Source organism: Pseudozyma flocculosa (genome assembly GCF_000417875.1).
Source record: "Pseudozyma flocculosa PF-1 unplaced genomic scaffold scaffold00003, whole genome shotgun sequence".
Lineage (NCBI taxonomy): Eukaryota > Fungi > Basidiomycota > Ustilaginomycetes > Ustilaginales > Ustilaginaceae > Pseudozyma > Pseudozyma flocculosa.
The window spans coordinates 642,570-666,012 of record NW_006920871.1 but is presented as its reverse complement, the minus strand read 5'-3'; the positions used below and the strand labels follow the sequence as shown (position 1 = coordinate 666,012).

Here is a 23,443-nt window from a genome sequence, read left to right as displayed (position 1 = left end):
CCGCATCACCAACACAGAGGACGGGCGAGCAGATTTCCACTGGTGGATCGCATCGAGGCTAGGCGTGGCAGCGGCTTCCACCCGCGTTCAATTACTCGCTTCCCCGACTTGCTTTTGACCTTGCGTGCGCAGCGTCGATGTGTCCGCGGCACCGAGCGGGCCCCCTGCCCTGGTCTCGCCGAGGTCTGCCGGCGGCGCGGCCTGGTCACGGCTGTACTCGTTCAGCAATCGCAGCACCTCCGCCAAGGCTGACGGGGCAAGCTGCGGCCGCTCCTGCCGATTTCCGTACTCTACCAGTATGCTGCGGGCTAGACTCCAGATCCGTGGTCGTACCCGGGCCAAACTGAAGAGCCGAAGGACCCTGTCGATCCGCGCCACTGATCGCGTCGCCGAGTCCGGCGTCTGGTCATTGGTCCATCTTCCTCCGACGGCGGCTGCATGCAGCATCGCCCGCACCAGACCCTTTTCGCTGACGAGGGTGTCAAAAGGTCTGCGATGGAACCGGCTGCGTTGGAGCCTACCGAGCATGAAGGTGATCGATGTGATGCAGTCGGAGAGAACCTTCCAGGGCTCCGTCGACGCTCGCGATCCCGTCGACGACCGGCCGTTGGCGACATCCGAGGACCACGCCCGCAAGTACCGCTTCCACAGGCGATTCCAAGTGCAGTGTGGGTCGCGATCGTCGGGATTCGAGTCGGCGAGCCACCCGGTAGGCTCGACGCGTTCCTTCCAGAGCTCGGCGAACGATTCGTGCCGCACGGCTGCGTCCAGGACCTCGAAGGCGTAGTCGCGCCGTCTTGACGAATGCCGCACCTTGATAGCGCTCGAGAAGAGCATGATGACGATGCTGCGCCGTCTCAGCACGTGATCGCGATGGCTGCGGCTACCGGGCCCATCCTCGGAGGGTCCGTGTTTGGGCATCTCGAGGAGAGCAGGCAGAATCGACAGGGCCGCATCGAGGCGAGCCTGACCTGCCAAGACACGGGCCTGGATGTATCCGGCAGCTGCGCTGCTCGGTCCAGATTGGTGCAGACTCGGTGTCGAAGAGCCGATTGCTGTCATGGCACTCGCCTGAGCCTCGGCTGCGCACTGGATCAGCCCTTGAATCCTCCGAAGCCTGCCTTGCTCCTTGTGCTGCTCGGTGAAGCGGAGGGCATCGAGCTCGACTTGGATCAGTGCGTCTAGAAGCCTTGCTCGCGTCCTCGAAACGAGGCCCATTTCGCTTTGGTAGGCGCGCGAATCGACTGCCATCCGATGCGAGCTTCTGACGGCTCGGTCAAGGAAGGCGTCGACGAAGGAGCGAGATGGTCCGAGGAAAGGGTGGACGGCGCGATTCGGCAGCGCATGGGACAACGGGCTGCGCAACGGAGCTCCAAAGCCATGCACGATCGAGGCCAGGAAGGTATCGTCCGGTTCTACGCCGTGCATGTCCATGCAGCGCCGCAGCTCGGAAACGTCGTCAGAGATCCTCCTTGGCAGTGTCCTTTTGTCTGCGGCGTTGCGTCGTTCGAGCGGGCCTGCTAGCTCGAACCCCTTGGCTATGTGGTGAGCGAAGATGGCGAGAAGCTGAAGCTGATAGTGCTGGATGGTCGGAGCAACCCGAGTCTCTCTGAGCTCGTCAAAGGATTGCTGGACTTTGTCGTACTTGCCGATCTTCCCATAGGCAGCCATCAAGCTGAGGTAGACCCGACCTATCCTCGAGAGTTGAGATGGCGATGCTCGCAGCTGATCCGGGCCCGTCTCCGCTTTCTCGCATGACAACTCCTTGGCTGCGTTCGATTGATCGAGGAAGTCGGCGTGTGCTTGCAGCCGCTGTCGCCAGCGAGGCATTTCGAGGACCTGACGGGCTGCAAGATGGATTCGGTCGATTAGGGACGGGCGCGACGCCAGGCCAGCGAGGTATGCCAGGTCGGCGAGGAAGTGCAGCTGGAAGCAACCGGGAGCCGTCTGATCTTGCATGAGGCGGAAGGCAGCGGCCGCGGTACGACTCCAGCGAAGCCTCAACGGCGGCGGCTTCCTGCGGGAGCCGTGTCCATCTGCGCCATGGGTGCCGCGCCTGGCCAGTAGGGCAAAGAGGAGCCTTCCGTGAAGGTGGCGCCAGCCGATGCTTGCCTGGCGTTGGCTGGCGGTGCGCCTCTCGGAAGCAAAGGGCTCGCTCAGCAGCAATTGCTTCACCTTGTGTTCGGGACGGTCGGACTGGGATACGGTGCGGGCAAAGTCCTGCCAAGTTGGCTCAGAGGAGGGTGTGAGCGGTTCGGAAACGGCGTGCTCCCCCGTACTGTAGGTTTTACGGCACCATGGATTACGGGTTACCGATGCCCCAAGGGGCGGCGCAGAGGCCAGGCTGCCCTCGAGACGTGGCGGCTCGGGGGATACGGATGACGAAGAGCTTGCCAAAGTGCCGTTCTCGAGAATGTGTGCTTGGCGCGAAGTAGACGAGACGTGCGAGAGCCAACGGCAATTGGTCTGGCGGGTCGCTGGAGCCAGAAACTCTGGCGGGGGTGCGGTCACCAGAGGCTGTGTGCTGCCGAGGCTGGCAGTTGGGTGCCAATTCTGGGAGCCGGCTTGCGATCGGAGCAGGTTGTGTTGGAAAGCCGTGAGGAGCAAGGATCTGCGGTGAGGCATGACCCTCGAGGGAAGACGGCTTGAGAGTAGCGAGGCCGCGACCGCCCAGGCTCCGATGCCAGGCTTGGCGATGGCTGCATACGCTGGCGAGCGGACAGGTGCAAAAGGTCAGGGCGTCTGGGGATCTGAAGCGCTCTGCAGTTGATCCTGTGGGGAAACGCGGGCTATGAGAGCATCTCCGAAAGAGAGGAGAAGCGGAGGGGCGGCGGGCAGGGCAGACGATGGGCAAGGGGGAGAGTGGGTCAAGGTTGAGCTGTCTGTCGGTATGGGTGGTGTTGCTTGTCCTTTTCTTCTCGTGATGGGCAGTCAAGCAGGGCCGCATCGGATCGGGCGGCGCCGATCGGGACTCTCCAGGCGATCAAGGCGAAACACGCCAGATTCGTGCGAAAAGGGCAGGCCTGCGGAATTTCCGCTCCCTGGCTGGCGGCGGGGTTTCTCCTTCTTTTTCTTTTTTCCCCTCCTTCGCGCCGTGCGTTCCTTTTGCTCTCCAGGCCGGAAGCGCGCTCCCACACTGCTGCGCTCCCCTCCTCCTCCTCCTCTCACGTCTTCCACGTCCATCCGGTCCTTGACCCAACTCCTCACTCTCAGCCCCCCTTGGCTTCGCCTCGACTGCAGGCCTTCGTCAACCGTATTGTGGAATTCCTCCGACGTCTGCGCTGCTACTGCGGCCCTCCCGTCTCCTCGATACGCACATGACAAGCCTCGACGGCTCGCTCAAACGCAAGCGCGGCGCACCCGCGCCCCAAAAGTCGCGCTCGCGCGGGGCGAGGCAGGTAAAGAGGCAGTTCTACGACGATGACATCGACAGCCTCACCCACCAGGCAGCCGCCTTTGTGAGTGCTTGCCGGACCCACCGGCCGCAGTTGCGTATCGCGCAAAAATCCAAGCATGCCGCTTCCTACCGCCGCTGACCATCTCCTTTCCAACTTGCCCGACCCTTACGCCGCTCCTTCCAGGTCGAGCCACCCAATTTCCGCAAATTCGAGCAGCTCCCCATCTCTTCGCAGACCAAAAAAGGCCTCAAAAAGGCCGGCTTCACCGACATGACCGACATCCAGTCAAAGTCTCTACCCCTTTCTCTTCGTGGCAGCGACGTGCTCGGCGCAGCTCGCACCGGCTCCGGAAAGACTCTTGCGTTTCTCGTGCCTGTCCTCGAGATCCTCTATCGCAACAGGTGGGGGCCCACCGACGGCCTGGGAGCCCTCGTCATCTCGCCCACCCGCGAGCTCGCCATTCAGATCTTTGAGGTCCTCCGCAAGATTGGCCCTTTTCACTCCTTCTCGGCCGGCCTCGTCATCGGCGGCAAGGACCTCAAGCAGGAAAAGGACCGCCTCTCGAGGATGAACATCCTCGTTGCCACCCCGGGTCGCCTGCTGCAGCACATGGACCAGACCTTGGGCTTCGATACCTCCAATGTACAGGTCCTTGTCCTCGACGAGGCCGATCGCATCCTCGACATGGGCTTCTCCAGGACGCTCAACGCCATCGTCGAGAACCTGCCCAAACAGCGTCAGACGATGCTCTTTTCCGCAACGCAGACCAAACGCGTAAAGGATCTCGCCAGGCTCAGCCTCAAGGATCCAGAATACGTCGCAGTCCAGGAGGCCGACAACGAGAGCTCCACCCCGCGCAACCTCGAACAGCACTACATGGTCGTCGACCTCGACAAGAAGCTCGACGTGCTCTACTCGTTCATCCGCACCCACACAAAGTGCAAGGCGCTCGTCTTCATGAGCTCGTGCCGACAGGTCCAGTTTGTCCACGAGACCTTTTGCAAGCTCCGGCCGGGCACCAGCCTTATGTGTCTGCACGGCAAGCAGAAACAGGCCAAGCGCCTGCAGATCTTCAGCGAGTTCACGCGGACCAAACACGCCGTGCTCTTCGCCACCGACATTGCCGCTCGAGGTCTCGACTTCCCAGCCGTGGACTGGGTCATCCAGCTCGACGTGCCCGAGGACATCGACACCTACATCCACCGAGTAGGCCGGACCGCGCGCTACAATGCAAAGGGCAACAGCCTCTTGTTTGTGCTGCCCAGTGAGGAAAAGGGCGTGCTCGAGAGCCTCTCGACCAAGAACGTGCCCGTCGGCCGCATCAAGCCCAAGGAGAGCAAGACGCAAAGCATCCGCGATCAGCTGCAGTCGTTCGCCTTCCAGGATCCGCAGATTAAGCATCTCGCCCAGAAAGCGTTCGTCTCCTACGTCCGGTCCGTCCACCTGCAGAAAGACAAAGCCATTTTCGACGTCACCGCGCTGCCCCTCGAGGACTTCGCCGAAGCACTCGGCCTGCCTGGCATGCCAAAAGTCAAGTTTGTCAAAGAAGCCGAAAAGGCGAAACGAGCTGCCCAACAGAAGGCGACCAAGGAGGCGCGCAAAGCCTCAGCCCCAGGGGCAGAGCACGAGGTTGACGATGACGACAAGCCGGCAAAGGTCAGGACCAAGTACGACCGCATGTTTGAGAGGAAGAACCAGGACATCCTCAGCGAGCACTACTCCAGACTCATCGCCAAGGACGACGCGAGCAGTGGGTCAGGCTCCGATTCGGACACGGAGTCTGGATCGCAGGGCGGCCACGGCAGCGTCGACGACTCCGAAGCGGACCCCGACAGCGATCTGGAGGAGAGCCGCTATGGCAAGGCTCGGCGTCGCCCGGACAAGCTCGTCGGAGACACGTCCGATTCTGACTCCGAGGATGACGAGGCCGCTGATGGCCGCGCTGCGTCCAAGCGTAAGGATTCGGAACGTGGGGCCGACGACGACTTCCTCACTTTGAAGCGTGCCAATCACGCGCTCGGCGATGACGACGACGACGACAACGACGACAACGATGGGCTCGTCAAGATCGACTCGCTGGACAAGATTACGGCGGACTCCACCAACAACCTCTCCAAGCGGAAGCTGGCCATGGGGCAGAGCAAGAAGGCGCTAGCTCTTGCTGGCAAGCGCGGCATCAGCGAGAAGCTCTTGTTCGATGACGAAGGCAACGCCCACGCGCTCTACGAGCTGCAAGGCGAAGAGGACTTCCAGAAGCAAGGCGATGCCCGCACGCAGGCTCTGAGATGGGAGCTCGAGGAAAGACAGAGGATGGAGGAGGCCGATGTCGAGGACAAGGAGCGAGCCAAGGAGAAGCGAAGAGAAAAGCGTCAGAGGCAAAAAGAGCGCGAAAGGGCCCTCGAGCGCGGCGACGACGTCGACAGCGACGACGGCGACGACAGCGAGGGCCAGGACCATGCGAGAGAGGTACTCGCGCCGTTGGACAACCGATCGGACGGCTACGAGACCCCCGACTTCGACATCGGTTCCGAATCCGAGGAGGACGACCAAGACAGCGCCGAGGACCACAACGGACCCCGCGGTGGCCCGGCTCCTCCTGCAAAGAGGGCCAAGCACGCGCTCGGTCCCCGCATCGAGGCCGAGACAAAGAGCCAGGTCGAACGCGAGGAAGAGCTCGCTCTCCAGTTGCTGGCAGGCGGTGCTCCGTAAAGCGGCATCCGCCGGTCTCTGGCATCCCCTCCACGCATCCTACCCTGTGAGTTTCAGACGCTTATCTCACCCAGCCGGCCCGGCTTCGGATGATGATCTTTCAACTATGGATAATTTGCGACTGTTTGTCGCCGGCGTCCCTCACGACCGGTGCGGTACAACGGGGTCGCTTGCCGGCGGCCCTGGCGCTGGGGGCATGATGATCAACTTTCAAAGACTGAAAAAAGCGAAGCTGGACTGAGTTGGCTCGACCGAGTCGACTCTGTCAAAAGAGCAGCGAGCAGGACCTCGTGCTACTACTTGCGTCGTTGTACACGCGGCGACAGCTCTGACCCATCAGCGCTCGTTCTGTCCGTTCGCACCACTCCCTGCGCAGACCCGGTAGGATTCTTTATTGCGCGCACGCCTTTCTTCGTTTTCCGCGTTCCCGGCGCGCAGACAAGAGCGCGATCCTGAAAGCAGCAACCCCCCACGACCAAGCCGACATCAACATCAATTCGACCCAGCATTTCAACAACCCGCGCTAGCTGCAACGACTCGGGCCATGTATTCTATCCCCCTGTACTGTACTGTACTCTTACCCACCACATCGCGATCGCTGCGCTCCCCTCTTGTTACTTTTGCCTGCGCCCAGACCCGCTGCGAGCCAGTCCGACTCGACTCTTGTCCTTCGCGCCTCAGCCGGCGCCTGATCCAGTCTCAAACGCCGCGTCAAACTCATGCGCATCCCCATCAAACCCTGCACATCTTTCTTTCCTGATCGGACCTGCTCTGTTTTTCGCTGCAAAGTGGCAATGTGGCCCGCTCGTGGTTTAACACAGTCAACAAGAGGCCGAGCTGTCGCCGTCACTGGCTACCTAACAGCATGCCCACATCCCTTGGCCGCTCAACTGTCCGATGCCGGGCAGCGGTCGCTTGGCAGTCATACCAGGGTGATGTGCGGCCGATCCACCGATCTGATGAGCGGACGGTCGGATGGTCGAGCTTCTTCTCCGACCAGTGACGAGTACAGGTCCTGCTGCGCAAGTCTGCTCGTCCTCTGTCTCGTCCGCGGAAGAGTCCGAAGTGACGGCCTCCGGTACATCGGGCACCGTGAGTCTTCTAGGGGTCGCGTCGCCGTGTGTGATGCCGAGACCGGCTGGAGGCGCCAATGCTGGCGAATGTAGGCCCCTGTTGCAGGTGGTCGAGGGGCGGCGGGCATGGAAGTGGCCGGCGAGCTCCAATTCGTCAAAACCGGTGTCCAGTTGCAGAGGGATGCAATCCTCGTCAAGGGCGGTGATCTGACGAGCGCCGTCCTGGTCTTCGCAGCCGGAGGATTCAGCCTCCAAGTCGTCGCACGCATCCCGAGGAAATGTGGCGCAGCTGGCGACAAAAGAAGCCGAGTAGTGCGAGTTTTTCCTCTCTGACTGCCCAGCGAAGTCGGACACCGCCCGGGCAAGAGCCGGCCGTTTGGTAGTTGTTGCTCCGCGCTGACCCTGCAGATTGATGCCATGAAGGCTTTGGCAATCGAAGGGCGCGCGTTCATGTCTCCGCGGCCAAGACATCTGCAAGTCGGCCTTGCCCTCCAGCAGACGGGATCTCGGCCGGTGGTTGATGCTGGTGTTCCATGAGGCTGTGGCAGCCGCTCGCTCCAGGGTCTTTTCCCAGTCCTGCTCCTCTTCTTGCAGCGTGGTGACCCTGGCGGCCGGCCGCTCAAGGAGCTGAGATATGGAGCTGGTCTTGCCGTGGGAGCCGCAGGGCCGGCCCTTACTTCCGGGTGCACCGCGAAGTGAGGAGGCCTTCGATGATTGCTGCTGGCGCAGATCCGAGCCAAAGGAGCTCATGGATGCCGAAGCCGGGGGCGTCTCGAGGTCGATCGGCTCGTCGCAAGCCTCCGATCTCGACGAGCCGCAGTCCGAGCTGTCTCTGCTGACTGCGATTGATCGGTGGAACGTGCCTGCGCGCGTACTGTCGCCGCTCGTGCTCTCCGAGGGCGCAGTCGAGGGCCGGGCTCTCGACCGGTTAAAAGGCAGCTTGTTGCGCGTCTTTGGCTTCTTGATAAAGAGGCTGACGCTGCTGTGGATGGACCCGCAATCCGATGTGCGGTCAACGTCTCGGGACAGGCTGCTCTGCTGCGACGAGTTGCTGGTCCGCCTCACCGCCGCCGAAGAAGTCGTGCCAGACATCTGGATCGAGCGAGGCAGCGAAAGCGAGGATGGCGTCAGGTGAGCCAGGGATTCGGTTGCCGCTCTTGTCATTTTGCCGCCAGTCGACCGGAGAGACCCGCCAAGGGATCTTACTAACCCTGATCGTTTCGAAGAGGGAGCGTCCTGGGCCCTCGGCAGCGAAGGGAGCTGCATCTGCGAAGTTGCTTGGCCGGACGTTGAGTCGGAAACCTGGAGAAGAGCTTGGCGAACCTGGCGGGAGTAGGCCTCGGCCTCGGAAACGACGACGGGCGATTGGCAGGCCAGGCCATGCAAGGAAGTGGGTGCCGATTGTGGGTGTGACATGCCCGCAGTAGCGCTATCGGGAACGTCTGGCAGGGCTACGGTGGCAAGGAGCTCGTGAATGTCTCTGTCGCCTGTGCCATCGCGGCCGCTGCTGGAGACGAGGATCTCGCTGCCCCTGGAGAAGTGGGTGTTTGCGTAGAGGATATCGTTGTACTTGGACGAAGAGGTGTGTGGCAAGGTGGGGCGCGCCGAGGAAGTCGGAGAGACGGGAGAGGGCGGCAGGCTGCAGGGACCATTGGCGTGGAGGGCGGCGGTGCTATGAAGTGGGTCAATGAGAAGTTCGGGGATGGGTGGAGAAGTTCTGAGGGAGCTGCTGCGCTTTGCGTGGATGGCGAAGTAGGACAGCTGCTGCGAGCCGGGGCCCAGGGAGAGCGAAGAATATGGCGATGAAGACATGGCAGCGGGCGGCCAGGAGGGGATTGGCGGAGCGAGCAGAGAAGAGGGTACTTTGGCCAAGGAGCGAAATGGCGATGCGCGGGGGTGTTATAAGCTGCTGAGATCGCTTCTCCCAGAGGGTTAAAGCTTCGGTATGAGGAGAGAGGAAAGAGGGAGAAGAGAGAGGTAGAAGAGAGCACAGAGAGAGAGAGAGAGAGAGAGAGAGAGAGAGAGAGAGAGAGAGAGAGAGAGAGAGAGAGAGAGAGAGAGAGAGAGAGAGAGAGAGAGAGAGAGAGAGAGAGAGAGAGAGAGAGAGAGAGAGAGAGAGAGAGAGAGCGAGAGAGAGAGACATGGCGACAAGCACCGAGCAGCCGTGGCGGCAGAAGGCGCAGCGCCACTGATTCGGACAAAATGTTCGTGAGGGCGCGATGGAGCCGGTGCGGAGAGGGTATCCAGAATTGGCGATCGTTTGGCGTCGGTCGCGAACCGCGTGTTGAAGGCGAAAACGCTCGAAGAGTCGAGCGATTCATCCGAGGCGTGTGAGAAAGGGCTGTTCAAGATCAACTTCAGGGCGTCGCTGTCGATGTGCCAGCAGTTCCGTTGCTGGCTCCTGCAAGGATCTTCGACGACGGCGGTGTAGGAAGGCCAATTGTGTTGGTGCCATCCGCAGCCGACGGCGCGACCGGACCGTTAACCGTGTTACTCTTGCTCATCGCCACCGAGGCTGGTGCCGAAAGCTGACCCAGCATCAGGCCCTGAGTATCGACGCGGGAGCTGGAAGCGGCTCTCGACATCGGAGGAGGTACGGGCGGCGCAAAGCTGGTCTTGAGCGACGGCGCCGGTGGCGCTTCTTTGCGCTCGGACGAGGCTGAGCCGGCCTCGTGGCCCGGATTGCCCGCAGAGGCTCGCGGCTTCCTCGCCCTACGGACCGGATTGGCGCCGTCAACGACCTTGCGAGTGGGTGCCGTCTTGGTACGCCGCACGCCAGTCGCGCCCTTGAGCGGGACAATCGCTCCGAGTCCTTCGGCGGCCTCGCCGTGAGGATCTTGCGATGTCGTGCCATTGGTCGAAGGGCCGGGAGAGCCCATCAGCGCGCCATCGTCGATGGGCGAGGCCGCCTTCGAGCCCCGACCGAGGCCTCTACGCTTCGACGCGGCCTTCTTGGACGGGCGTGACGTCAGGCTGCGCATCAGGCGGGCACCGCCACCCTCGTGGGCCTGCAGCTCACCCTGGTCCTCGTCCGAGTCTGACGGCTGGATGAGATCGTCGCCTTCCAGAGGTTTCGAGACGGCGGTGAGCTCATCAGAGTGAAGGCCGGTGAAAGGCTGCGGCGCCGAGCCGAGCACAAACTGATCCTGGTGCTGGATCAAGAACTCGAGCACCTCGACCGAAATCTTGTGCTCGACGGGCGACTGGAAGTGCGACGGATGCGAGATCATTCCGGGCTGGAAGAGGACGGCGAGGTTGCTCGCCGGCATCAGGTTCTTGTCGGCCTTCTGTGCGAAGACGGCGAGCAGATCCAGCACGTAGAGTAGGAGATACTGGTTGGCCGGAGGCATGCTCGTGATGAGCAACCGGTACGTCCGTACCGCGGCGTCGGCTTCGAAGGGCTCCTTGGCCATCACGTTGCGGAACTCAGTGTAAAGGTCGAGCGGGACGATGGGCTCAGGCATGTGGTTGAGGTACCTGCGCAGGACGCTTGCGGCATCGTGCACGCTGTATTTGGTCCAGTCCACCGACTTGCCGTACTGGATCAGCGCGGGGGAGGCGCCACAGATGAACGTGACGCATTGTCGGGTCAGTGCGCAGACAAGTGCAGAGCGGCGAGTGAGGCATCTGCGCAATATATGCCGATACTCACCCTTGGCGGGCTGTCAAAGGTCTCCTGCAGCTCCTTCATCCTCTTTTGCGAGCCAGCGATGCGGAACACGCCTTCCACCTCGGTCGCTATAAAAAAAGGGATGGTGCAGCGAGCAGGGCAATGATGCGTGGGTCAGCCGGGGTCACGTACACAGCCTCACCAACGACGCTGCAATGTGCGCCGACCAGAAGCGAACGCTGCTGGCAGGACGAGGGGGAAAGTCCGACGGCCAGGCACTCACCATTCTCCTTGAGGTACAACCCGACCTTGGCGACAATGACGGGTACGTAGCCCCACACATACTGCTGGCCATTGTCGTCGGCTATGCTGATGGCGACGCTGGCGTACTTGAGCGACTGCCGCAGTGGGACACCAAACACCTTCTGTTCGACTGCGACCTTCTTGTCCTTTGCACCGGGCAGCCTCGTCTTTGTAAAGGCAGACCACCAAGCCCGGAGGCTGGCCTTGGTGGAGGCCTGGTCATCGGAGGAGATGGATGCTGCCATCTTTGAGCGCGGGTTGCTGCTGCCGGCGGCGGCGCCGAACCTTGGCTGTCCTGTGCTGACGGGAGAGGCGACGTCGTCGGATGGCTGGTTGTTGCTGTATGTGGATGAGTGTCCCCGGGAAAAGGACTTGCTGAGTGGGATTGGCATGGTGGATCGGGTGGAAGGCGTGTTGTGGCGCGCTCGCAACCAGTCGGCGACAGAGAGGGCGGGCGATCGGTCGGGCGACCGGGCACGGGCGGGCACGCAAAGGTGGACTGCGGCCAGGCTCTGGTCGCGGCGGCCGCTGGGTCGGATCGGCCACTCGTTTGGTCTAGAAAGCAGTGTATGGCGTTGGATGGCGCGTTGCCAATGGTCCCAGAGATCGGATGAATGCCGTGGCGCCGGCGCGAGGCAACGGATCGGGTGCCGCTCCGAGACCAGGCGGCGTCGGGGTCGAATAGGCCTCTGACCGGATGTATTCCGCCAGAAGGATCGGGGATGGGTAGCCAGAGGAGAGTAGAGTAGTGAGGCGGCGAGGCGTTGAGATGTGGGAGTGGGCGTGTTCCGGTGAGGGCGTAGAGTGCAAGGCGCCAATTTGAGGTCACGCCCTGGCAACACGCTCGCCAGCAAATAGGCTCGTGTGGGCTTCGATGGCGCAGGTTCCCGGTGTCGCGAGCCAGAGAGACGAGGTAGGGCGACGGAGGAGTTTGTCGAGGATCAGGAAGCGTTCACAGCGTAGGTGGTGGTGACGATGACGAGCAAGTCGAAGGAGAGAAGGAGATGTACGGAGGGGCACACCAGAGGGCAGAGAGATGAGCGAGCGAGAGAGGGAGGGTGGGTATCGGGCAGGCTCCCGAGCAATTTGCCCAGGAACAGCCCGGCGCAGGCCGGCAGGCGGCCTACAGGGAAACAAAGGCGACGCCCAAAAACCCGCCGTCATCGAGCGACTCGCCCCTCCATCTCTCGCGCTCCCCTGCGTGCCGGCCTGCCTGCCTGCCTCTCTGGTGCTCTGCACGCACGCCGCTATGCAAGCTAAGGCTAGGCCTACCTCTCTTTCGGATTTCGAAGGGGGGCCACGGCATCCTAAGATACGCCGGCCGGGGCACGAGAGAGCGTTTCGTCTTGAGCCTCCTTGCCCGCCAGCCCGCCTACCCCGCTCCTCGCCGGCCTCTCTGAGGTGAGGCCCGTCTTGCTCGCTCGCGCCTATTGCCCAAGACAGCCCTTTCGACCTTGGGCCTCTTTCTTGAACGCCGTAGTCGAGGCTGCGCGACCACCCACTCTCCCCTACGTGGAGTACCTACGTGCAAGCTGCTCGACTTCTCCTCCCTCACAAACGACTCCTGGCTCCGGAACACTTCCGCCACCTCGATATCTGTCAGAGGAGCACCGTCGCCGGCTCTTCTTGGCAGCCGCTCACGGCGAGTACGTGTGTACATATGCGCAGTCGAAAAGCAGCTGGAGCAGGTGGCGTTTGGTCATCCGACAGCTGGGCGACCCGATCGCAGGCTAGGCTAGGCTAGGTAGGGTACCTAGCCCACCGCGGCTGCCTCGTTTCGATGCGCATTGCAGTCGGCAAGCTCGACGTGCATGAGCCAGCGACCCAGCAACCGTCACAGGGGCAAGGCCGCACAGCGCGCCACATAGCCTGCCCCTCTCTTGACCAGCCACCCAAAGGGAAAGGAGGGGCAGGCAGCCAGGTACGGCGATGTCGATGAGACCCGCCTGGCGTGGATCTGTACTCTGCACATACGCACGTACTCGTGGTGGCACCGTGGCAGCTTCTCTGAGGAGTGCGTGGAGATCGAGCAGCCTCGTGGCTCACCAAGCTGGCCGGAAGGCTGCCGATGCGAATGGCCGTAGCGACCAGCATCGACACTCTGCTTACTGGCCACGGCTGCGTCAGATCAAAGGAGAGTCCTTCTGCATCTTTCGACTCCCAAGGTGTTCGTACGGCAATGCAAAGAATATCCAGCGCAAGTGCCTGGTGGCGACGAGAAGAGTTACACCTGTAGGAGATGCGCTGTAGGCCGATACGGTGCTCTTCCTCTCTCGTTCCGATCCTAAGCGAGCAGCCAGGCACGCTATCCGATGTGGCTGCTGACCGGCCGCGACTCCTTAAGCTTGCCATCCAAGCGAAGCTGGTCAACGGAGACCCTATCAGATCAACCAGGCGAGACCGTACCAGAAGCACGCACGCCGCCAATCCCTACGTACGTGTGAATACGAGGCGACTCGCTTGCGCCGGCGGGCCCGGTGGCCACCGCCGCGCCATGCCATATCATGGTACCCGTATGGATGCAACGGTGTGCCATTGGCCAGGTCGCGGGGCCCGTCAACGCACCTCAACTCGCGAGCAATCTGTTTCGCACCGCACCACTCTCGGCCTCGAACAAGAGGCGAAGCGGTTCTGCGATGCTTCGCTCAGTCTAAAGAATCCATCGAGTCGTTGATCGCCGTGGCAAGATCTCAAAGCGCGTGCGCAGGCGAGGCGGCAATTTCAAGCTCAAATCCAGCCAAACGCGCTCCGCTGAAGGCATTCCAGGGGGATGCACTCGAGACCCGATGGCCTCGCCGCCAAAGAGAGGTCCGGTCTGGCCATGGCACCCTAAATCCTCTGCGACCGAGCACTCGTCTCAAGTTCACATCGCAACGGCCGACCGCGCCCTTTCCGCAAAGTCTCGCTCCCGATTGCCAGGCCCCTTGGCGATCCCCAGGTGGTCGTCGCTCCGCATCACCGGCAGGCACGCTCGGGTTGAAGCAAAGAAGCGGCAAGAATAACCAAATGACAAAGACTGGACTGGGGTGCGCTCCTCCGTCACACCAGATCGACAAGAAGCAGACGCTAGAGATGGCGTGGCATACTGGGCAACACACGATGAGCAGACCAGCGGCCAGGCCTGTAGAGGGAGGGAGAACGGACGAACTACTTCTTGACCCCCCGGGAAGGCTGCGTCCGGGTGCCTTTGGCCGGTTCCTTGGCCTCCTTCTTCTGCTTCTTCTCCTTGGGCTGGGCAGCCGTCTCCTTCCCGTTGGCCTTCTTGTCATCCTTCTTGGCATCGGCTTCGTCCTTCTTATCATCGGCCTTCTTCTCCGTGTCCTCGTTGTCAGTGTCCTTTCGCTTCTCGCCGCTGCCCTTGGAAGCGGGCTTCTTCTTCTCGCCGACGGGCGCGTCGGGAGCCTTGCGCTCTCCCTTTTCCACGGCCTCCTTCTTGGGCTTCGGCGCACCCTTGGACGCTTCGTTGGGGTTGTCGCCCTGGTCCTCGTATCCACCTCCCTTGGCTTCGTATCGCTTCGACATCTCCGAGGCCTGCGGTCGATGGACAGAGCGCGAGAGAGGACACAGCAGCGCAGGCGCGACAGACGGATGGGATGATGAGTCCCCGAGCGCGGCGGTCGATGGCGCCTTTGCGAAAGCGAGAGTTCGCTCGACATACCTTCCAAGCAGACCACTGTCCCTTTCCACCGCCCTTTTCCATGTTCTTGACCTCTGTATGTCCGTAGAAAGGAGACGGTCGACGGGAGATCAACGTCGATCCCGTTTCTGCGCTTCGCTCCCGCTTGACGGTGCGAGAACGGCTCGGCGGAGGCGTGACCTACCTTCCTTGACCTGCTCCCTTAGCTTGGGATCAGTAGGTTTTCCCTTGGATGACGGCATTTTCCCGATCTAAAACGTGCTATAGGAACGCGAAGAGTGTGCTGCGTCGGGGACGGATGTCGGTGCAATCTTGGCGCTGCTTTTGCTCGAGCGCGTTGCCGGTGGAGGAGCGTGTTCGTCGTCGAGCGTGGCACTACTAAGAAGAGCGAACGAAGGCGAAGGCGGAGATGGGTCCCAAGTGACGACAGAGGAAGATGGAGGACAAGAAGGAAGACAAAGACGGACCGGGAGGCTCAGATAGATCCAAGATGGGCAGGCATGGGGCTTGCAAGCACCAACGAGCGGGGAGAGGAAAGAGAGTAGTGTAGTCTTCCGTGCCCACCCACAACAACATCCATCCCCCCCGACCCTTTTGGTTGACCGCCTGACCCTCTCGCTTACCCCTCTGTTTCCGCGCCCGTCTTGCTTGTCATACTATGTGTACATACATTCCTCAGTCGCCGTCCCCTGTCTCCATCTCGCCCTTCTTTCGCGGTGTTTGTCCCCAGCACGCAAAAGGGGGAGGAGCTGACTGCATTGCGGGGAAAAGGTAGTAGTTACCCGCGAACCAGCACGACTTGCAAGGACCGAACCGACGGGGGCAAGCAGGACCCTGCCTGCTCCCGCTCGAGGCCAACCTGCTGTCTGCTGGGCGCACACGCACGCACGCCTCGAGATCCGAATGCAGGCGCGCGCGCACACAACGCCGCCGGCCTGCACGCACCCAGCAAGCAAGCAGCAGTCCCTCGGGGTCGGGACAGGTTCAACATCCACTCGCCATTCCCCCACCCGCATCGTCCGTGCCCGTCAGGGCTTCGCCTCGACGGATGACTGAGGTTGCAGCCCTGTTCAGGTAAGGTCGATCCCGACCTTTGCTTGCCGTCCACTCCTCACCTTCGGTGCGCCGGCGACAAAGCAAAACAATCAAGGCTGACCGTGGCAGGCTCTCGGCCTGCGTTGATCCGCGCAGGCGCACTCGATGCATGCTCTGCACTACCTGTAACGAGAAGCTTGGATGCCTTTCGCTGCACGGGCGCAAGGAAGATGAAGCACAACGCCAGACGCAAGAGAGAGAGAGAGCGCGCGTGGAGATAACGTGGGTTTGGCATACACCGGGATCTCCCTTTCCACCGCCCGTGCTACACCATGTCGATGCCATCTTCGACCCTCGCGTGCCAGCACGATTCATGGTACACTGTTCCGCTGCGCAGCACCACGATCGCCTCGTCCATCGCCCCTGCCGGCGTCAGTGTTGATTCGGCAGCCGGTTCCTGCTGTGGAATCGACAGCAACTCTCCCCTCGCTGGCTTGGCGGGTGCGTCGACGTCGTTGCGGCCGCCCCGGTCGGGGCTGCTGACGATGGTGGAGCGGTCGCCAGCCCGGATGTCGCCATATGCTCGGTAGCCGCCGTCCGACATCTGCCTCCGCAGCGACGCGCCAGGCGAGCTAGAGTCGGTGGCGGACGCCGCCGACGCGGATGCAGCGGCAGAAGAGCTCCTCGCCCTTGATGGCGGTGACACCTGCAGGTGAGATTGGGTCTGAGACCTCTCCCTCTTGGTCGGCCCGTCGTCGATACGCAGCGACAGGCTCGACGATGAAGACGCAGAGCGCAGCATGAAGCTATCCGCCGACGCCGACATCGCCATGCCATACGAGCGTGCGGGCCCGTTCTGACTGGCCGACGCGTTCCCGGCGAGCATGGCGGCCGGTCCGGAGAAGTAGCCGTCGATGTCATCGTCGTCGTCGCCCCACCGTCCCTCGGAGTTGCGCACGACCCCCTTGCCCTTGTCGATGCTAGGCGACGACAGTGGGGCCGCCTTTTCGTCATACGGCGTCATCGGCCTCCTCCGAAGCGGCGTCTGGGGAACCGCCAGCGAGCTGCTCGATGAGTTGTTGCGCAAGACACGCCGCCGCAGGTTGCCCTCGGCACCCGTGTCGCGGCTCGAACGCCGGCTCATGGGCGCACTCTCGGGCAGGCTGCTCCAGTAGCTAGGTGCTTCCGCCATGCTTTCGGTTCGGTTGACGGCGAGGTGGGCGCGTCCGTCGTCGCCTTGAGCTGCATCTCCGCGCTTGCATCCGATGGTCACAAGTCCACAGCCCGAGCATCGCGCTTGTCCGCTGACAGGCCGCCATCCTCGCTTGCGCTGGGTCGTCATACGCCGGAACTCGTTGAACGTGTCTCGATCAAAGAGCTTGTTAGTGATCTTGAGCAGGTCCGAGCGCAGCCTGTACGCGCCCAGCATGCCCTCGAGCACCGCGCGGACCTCGGTGTAGTATTTGGCGAGCTGCACGCCTTGGGACCGGGCGCCGTCCTCGCCCACCAACCGCCGGAAGAGGTCCGGGAACGATACCGCTTCTGCAGCCGTAGATGCGACCAGAGCCGAGAGCGTGTCCTGGACGATCTCTCTGCTTTCGTTCAGGATGCCCAAGATCCGCCGCTGAGCGGGGCCGGCAGGCTCCGTGGACGCTGCGTTGGAAGGTGGCGTTGAAAGACCGGCGACGTCGTGGACCAGCTTGACGAGGCTGCGCAGCAGGCGGAACCAGATCTCGTCGGCGTCGATTGGCTGCGGCTTTGACGAACCCTGTCTCGGGCTCGGCGGCAGCGTATCTTCGTCATCGCTGTCGTGCATTCCGGAAAAGTCGTTGGCGCGCTCGATGCAGAGCCGCACGGCCATGTCGACCGCCTGGCGGACGCCACGCAACAGGCGCTTTTCGCCTGCGGCGGAGAGAGAGCCTTCAGCGGCCGTCCCGTCGGCTGCCACGACTTCGCCGAAACTTGCCGCAGCGCCGGCGAGGATCGCATCGAGCTCGTCGAATGCTTCCTTGGCTCTGCCGAGCCGGTCGAGGCACCAGAGGATCGCATCGCCGGCGCCGATCCGGTCGCGCTGACAAAAAGCGATGGTGGCCTCGAGATCAAAGAAGCGTGGGCCTCGCAGGTCGAGGTTGCGAACGATCGCCTCCGGTTCGTGGCGACTCAACAGCTCGAGATAGAGGTCTCGGCTTTCCTCGTCGAGATGCTCCGGCGAAGCAAAGGCAACTAGCTCGTCGTAATGGCCTTGGCCACCGATGCCAGCTTCGTGGTCGTCCGGCGACGGCGGTTGTTGCCCGTTTCGGGCCCCTCTCGAGGCCTCCCCGTTGCTCTCCTCCGGGAGAATCGCCCTTGCCTCCCCGTTCGACCTCTGCAAGACCTGCATAGGCTCAAAAAAGCAACGCAGGAAGAGCAAAAGCGTCTCCTCGTCTTGCCGTTGCTTGAGCGCTCCAATGATTGCGCTGTGCTTGGATGGAAAGAAGCGGTCCAGCAGGGCGACTGTGTGCAATGCATCCGCCTCGAGCATCGCGTCCGTCGAGACTTCGAGCAAGGAATGAAGTCGCGGCATGATCTCGGCCCGTCTGGACGATCTCGATGCCTTGACGACAATCTCCTCGATGTGTGCAAACGCCTGCCGTCGCGTCGAGGCCGCTTGCGAGCCGGTGAGATCCACGCCCGCTTCGCCGGCCTCCGTGCTAGGCGCACTGCCGAATGAATCTCGTATCACCATCGCGAGGAGACGATCCCACTGGCCATTCTGCCGGAAGGCGGATTGCAGGATCCGCGAGAAACCGGCGCGCTCGAACTCGTCGAGCCTCTGCTCAGTATGGTCCGGCTTGTAGGTCGAGAGGAGGTATTCGGTGGCTAGTTGACGGTCTTCGCGCGTCGTCGCAGTCAGCGATGCGTCGTCGTGCTCAGCGTCATCGGCGTCGAGCTCAGGCGTGGCGAGCGCGCGCAAGAGGTGGTCAATGTCGGCCTTTCCGAGCTTGACGAATTGCGGGTACTTGGGAGCATTGCGAGCAATGAAGATGTTGACAAATGCCCTCGAAAGTGGAGGCAGCGCAGGCTGGGCATCGTCAGCCTCGCTGACCTGCCTGGTCCGACCCATTGCCTCTTGGTCGCCTGGCTCGCGGCTGTCCGCGGCGCCTCGGTGTGCGCCCGATCTTTGGTGTCGGGACCCCAGTCGAGAGAGCTCCAAGAGGATGTCGATCACGAGCTGACGGCTTATACGCTTGCCGACGAGGTCTTCATCGTCGAGGAAAGGGTCCTCAAACGCCAGGTCGAGCGCATCCAGGAACGCCTCGGCATCAAACTCCAAAAAGAGCCGCAGGTAAGGGTAGATCGGCTCTGATGCCTTGAGGAAACCGTGGGGTTTCTCACGCGACGAGGCCGGCTTCTCGGAGCCAGAATCGTCGCCGAGGCCGTGCCGTCCGCTCTCTTGACCGCCATCCTCGTCCTCCAGGCCGAACAGCACTAGCTTGCCCCCGGGACCGGGAGGCCACAGCATGCACCGGCCGGAAAAGACAAACGAGTAGATGGTCGTCTTTGCCATGTTGGCCGTCGATTCGTCGGAGATGGGCTCCTGGCTCGGGTACTGGTGGCCGGTGAGGACGACCGAGAGGTAGGAGAAGGTCTTGTAGGCATCTTCAAACTCCTGCTCGTCGCCCTCTTCAGACACGGCGAAGCCGAGGTCCAGGGAAGAGGGCTGCGAGGCGGGCAGCGGCGCTGCAGGTGTCCACTCGTCGGGGCCGACCGCCGGAGCAGCAGATTCGTCTCTAAGCTTGGCGTGTCTGAGCCTGGTGACGACGCGTCGCCTGACCTGGAGGATCCTCTTGAGGGGGACTAGCAGCTCGATGATGGGCGAGACAAAGTCCTCGAGCGCCGCATTGTAGACGTAGATCATCGCGTCGTAGAGTCGCTGGTCGATGCAAAGCGAGAGGGCTTGATCCAGGTCGAGGCTCTTGGGGTCGACGTGCCAGATGATGGTCTCGGCCAAGTCATACTCGCCCTGTTTCTTGCGGAACGCCAACAGCCTCTGCACCACGGGGATCGGCAAAGTGCGCAGCTCACCCGAGACGATAAACTGCTCCATCTGCCCCACAAAAATGCCCTCGATGCCGTTGTCTTCGTAGCGATCGTAGAGGGTGTCGAAGAGGAAGCTGAGGTCCTTGAGCGCCAGGCAGGCGCGCGCACAGACCCTTGCGAGTCCCTCGAACAGCGAAGTCCGATCGACGCCGCGGCCGTCCGGCGTGACGTGGGTCGAGTCGGTCAGGCGATCGGGGCTGAAGGCGTACTCGGCCGAGGCCGCCATCAGCTCCCTCAGCTTCTGCGCAGTGGCGGCTTTGCGGTCGACGGCATCGGAGGGCAACCCGACAGCAGATCCCAAGGCCCGATCCTCGTAGAAAAGCGTGGCCAGCTCGATCGCGGATAGGAAATCGCCTTCCGATACGTAGGCCAGGAGCCGATCGGCCCAAGAGAGCAGTGTACCGACCACCAGCTCGGACCTGGTCAAGAAGAAGGTCTTGCCCTTTGACGTCCTGATGCTGTGGCTGACGGCCCACGATCTCGGATGCTTGGCGGCAGCCTGCGGGTCGCTGCACGGTATGGTGTAATCTTCGACATGCAACCCTTCCGTAGAGGCCGACGGCGGGTCGATGCCGAGCACTGAATCGTACCAGCTGTGCTCGACCAGCCTTTGCATGACGGCGCCCGCGCTGTCGCCCTCCATGCGTTCAGTGACTGCGCCAGTGCGGCAGTCGAAGAGTGCGAGGCCGCTCTCGCTCACCAGCATGAGCAAGTCCGGGCTGAGCCACTGCAGAGCGAGGATGTTGCTCCGTTCCTTGAGGCCGTCCCTGCCTGTTAGCTCGACGACATCGATCACCTCTTGCGCCTCGGCCAGGCTCGCATCCGCGTGGGTCTGGTGTCGCGGTGCCTGACGCGCGATCAGCCGGACGAGGTGGAGCCGATCGCCAAACGAGAACGCCAAGATCGGGTTGGTCTGACGGCTGCGCCGCCCATCGATCTCGGTCGAGGCCGGATACCACGACAGACTCCCTGGCACGAGGGGTCTAGCGCGGTCGCCGGCGGCGTTTCTCGGCGCTGTAACGCCATTGGCATGCCCCTCGCTTTCTTTGTTTGCTGCTGGTGCTGGTGCTGGTGCTGTTGCTGCTGCTGCTGCTGCTGCTGCCTCTGCTGCTGCTGCTGCCTCTGGCGAAGTCGTTGCCTGCGTGAACGCACCGCTGGCCTTCTCCTCGGATTGCGTGGGCCTCACTTTGCGATACCAGGTCCGAGCGGATGGTTTGAGACCCACAATGACCAACTTCCCTGCCGTCAAGATGGCGACAAAGTGGTGCAAGTCGGCTGCGTGTGGCCTCGGTCCGAGAGGCAGAGGCGCCATGCCAAACACGGTGCTTCTCTTGGACGTTGCGAGCCCGAGTTCATACTCATGCTCATGCTGCGGATATCTGCCGAGGAGGCGAAGGGTATCGTTGGAGCTGACGCCGAGAATCCTGCCGAGCGCGTGATAGAAGCTGAGCCCCTTGTTGTCAGCGCTGACGATGGCAGTATGTCGCAGGCCGATGAAACCGACGTGGACGATCTTGGACCCGTTCAGGTGGCCCTCCTTCCGACCGGCCTTGACCGCGCTCAGCGGCACCGGCGGGACATGACGCGAAGGGTGCGTTGGCAAGCTCAGATCGTAGATGAAGATATGGCCTGTCTCGTGTCCGGCAACGAGGAAGGTGTGGTCCGACGAGAAGGCGAGAGCGCTGACAGAGCCAGGCGGTCCGGCTTTGCGGTGGCGACCCGGCAAGATGACCTGCGAGTCAGCCAGAGCACACGATTCGCGAAAGTCCAGGGCATGTCAGGAGCAACCTGCACTTACCGATGTCGCCGCTGTCGCACACGCACTTGAGCTCCTGCGAGTATTCGAACACCATCGTCTTGCCATCTGCAGATCCGATGGCGATCAAGCCGCCCGCAACGGCCAGCACGGTGGACTGAGCAGGGTCTGCTGGGCTCTTCTTCGTTCCGTTCGCATCTGTCGCGCTAGGTCTCGCGGCTACTTGCACAGAGAGCTTGCGCAGTGCCGACCACCTGACAAAGTCCCTGCGCATCTCTCCATTCTGTTCGACCGCCTCCTTGAGGATGGCCTTTCCCTTTCCTGCTTGGTCTGTATCTGGCGCGTCGATCGCGAGCGGTTCGGCGGCTATGAGCTCTGACCGTAGGCTCGACGTCTCGAGGTCCATGTCGGGCCGCGAACCCTGCCCAGCGTCGGCGGTGGGACCATATGGAAAGGAGGTCCTGGCCTTCCGCTTTCTCCGGCTGGACAGCGGGTGGAAGGCGAACGACGTGGAGCTGGTGCGGGATCTGGCCGATGAGATCGACGGTGGCGAGAGGACGGCTGCACCGGCGGGCTGAGAAGCCGATGCGGATGGCGAAGCGATGCCCAGGGGCAGCGGTGATCGTCGATATTGGGACGAAGCGGCAGGCGAATCGACGCCGAGGCCAGCGAGCCTGATTTGTGCGCTGGACCTCGAGGGGCTCGATGACGGGCCCAGAGAGGATCTCAACCTGGATATTGACGGATAGGCTGCCGGACGCTGCGGAGTCGGTAGAATAGGGATGCGGAGGGAAGACCAGCCATTGGGCGAGGGCGTGGCCCCGCCAGACACTGCCTGCAAGTGGCGGTCCGATTCGACGAGGCTGCGGCCATCCGTCGAGCCGGAAGCGGGTTCGAAGCTGGTGTCGTGCGGCGTCGTACCTGGGTACTGAAAAGACCCTTGGTCATCATCGCTCTGGTCGGTGACGCTGTTACTGCGCTTGTCGGTCTCGTTTGCTGCTTTGGACTGCGCTCGCGCGCGGTCGTCGTCGTCGTCGTCGTCGTCGGTATCGCTCCCAAGGATCTCTCTCATCTTGGCGCTGTAGCTGTCCGAATCTCTGTCCTCGCCACCGCCGAGGACCGCGCTGTCGAAAGACGTATCCTGGCCTGTGTAGATGAAGGATTCGTCGTCGTCGTCGTCGTCGGCAGTATTCGTGCTGCTATGGCCCAGGTTCCCATTGCGCCGAGCATCATCTGCAGCTTCTTCGAGACGATGCGTTACCGTGCCGACGCTTTCTGCGTCTTCGCCGCGGGAACTGTCGACGACCTTGTCATTGTCGTCGTCGTCGTCATCGTTGTCGTTGTCGTCGTTGTCGTCGTCATCGTCATCGATAAAAGACGCAAGGCTCTTTTGATACTGGCGTGAGTTGATGGCGAGGGAAGCGTTGGCGGCGCTATCATCCGGCTCCGAAGTGTGGGCGGTGCGGATGTTGGCTGCGCGGTGGCTGTCGGGGACGGAGGCCCACGCCGAGGCTGAGAGGTCGTCGAGGTGGGAGATGCTGGCGTGGGCGTCGCGGTCGTCGATGGAGGAAAGAGGGGTCGAGGACGGCATGAGGGATGCCGTGATCCCCTCTGCGGAAGGCGGTGAGGGAAGAAGAGAGGAAGGACCGCAAGCGATCGAGGTGGCGCCAGAACGAGAAACAAGGATGGGAGTCGAGAAGAAGGGTCGAGCCCGAAGCCAAGGTTGGAGGCAGCGGGCGTGCAACACGCCGTGCACTCCGGTTTCCGACCCTCCACGCCCGTGGCAGGGCAGGGCAGGGCAGGGCAGGGCAGGGCAGGGCAGGGCAGGGCAGGGCAGGCCCC

General features: G+C 62.4%; 7 protein-coding genes across 7 annotated transcripts; 1 reads left to right on the top strand and 6 right to left on the bottom strand.

The window, feature by feature from the left end:
* Positions 1-87: 87 nt before the first annotated feature.
* Positions 88-2,625, bottom strand: PFL1_01336 (uncharacterized protein; the record flags this gene model as incomplete). The annotated part of the gene is made up of 1 exon (XM_007878838.1): positions 88-2,625. One exon carries the CDS (start codon positions 2,623-2,625, stop codon positions 88-90), a length of 2,538 nt encoding a protein of 845 aa, XP_007877029.1.
* A 692-nt stretch (positions 2,626-3,317) lies between these two features.
* PFL1_01335 (uncharacterized protein) lies at positions 3,318-6,107 on the top strand (the record flags this gene model as incomplete). Its single annotated transcript, XM_007878837.1, has 2 exons — positions 3,318-3,458; positions 3,582-6,107. 2 exons carry the CDS (start codon positions 3,318-3,320, stop codon positions 6,105-6,107), a joined length of 2,667 nt encoding a protein of 888 aa, XP_007877028.1.
* An 857-nt stretch (positions 6,108-6,964) lies between these two features.
* Positions 6,965-8,992, bottom strand: PFL1_01334 (uncharacterized protein; the record flags this gene model as incomplete). Its single annotated transcript, XM_007878836.1, has 1 exon — positions 6,965-8,992. One exon carries the CDS (start codon positions 8,990-8,992, stop codon positions 6,965-6,967), a length of 2,028 nt encoding a protein of 675 aa, XP_007877027.1.
* Positions 8,993-9,537: 545 nt separating this feature from the next.
* Positions 9,538-11,485, bottom strand: PFL1_01333 (uncharacterized protein; the record flags this gene model as incomplete). Its single annotated transcript, XM_007878835.1, has 3 exons — positions 9,538-10,719; positions 10,833-10,918; positions 11,074-11,485. 3 exons carry the CDS (start codon positions 11,483-11,485, stop codon positions 9,538-9,540), a joined length of 1,680 nt encoding a protein of 559 aa, XP_007877026.1.
* Positions 11,486-12,833: 1,348 nt separating this feature from the next.
* PFL1_01332 (uncharacterized protein) lies at positions 12,834-13,445 on the bottom strand (the record flags this gene model as incomplete). Its single annotated transcript, XM_007878834.1, has 1 exon — positions 12,834-13,445. The coding sequence occupies one exon, from the start codon at positions 13,443-13,445 to the stop codon at positions 12,834-12,836; it is 612 nt and encodes a 203-aa protein (XP_007877025.1).
* A 795-nt stretch (positions 13,446-14,240) lies between these two features.
* Positions 14,241-14,972, bottom strand: PFL1_01331 (uncharacterized protein; the record flags this gene model as incomplete). Its single annotated transcript, XM_007878833.1, has 3 exons — positions 14,241-14,624; positions 14,752-14,804; positions 14,915-14,972. 3 exons carry the CDS (start codon positions 14,970-14,972, stop codon positions 14,241-14,243), a joined length of 495 nt encoding a protein of 164 aa, XP_007877024.1.
* Positions 14,973-16,090: 1,118 nt separating this feature from the next.
* Positions 16,091-23,192, bottom strand: PFL1_01330 (uncharacterized protein; the record flags this gene model as incomplete). The annotated part of the gene is made up of 2 exons (XM_007878832.1): positions 16,091-21,549; positions 21,644-23,192. The coding sequence occupies 2 exons, from the start codon at positions 23,190-23,192 to the stop codon at positions 16,091-16,093; spliced, it is 7,008 nt and encodes a 2,335-aa protein (XP_007877023.1).
* Between the last annotated feature and the right edge of the window lie 251 nt (positions 23,193-23,443).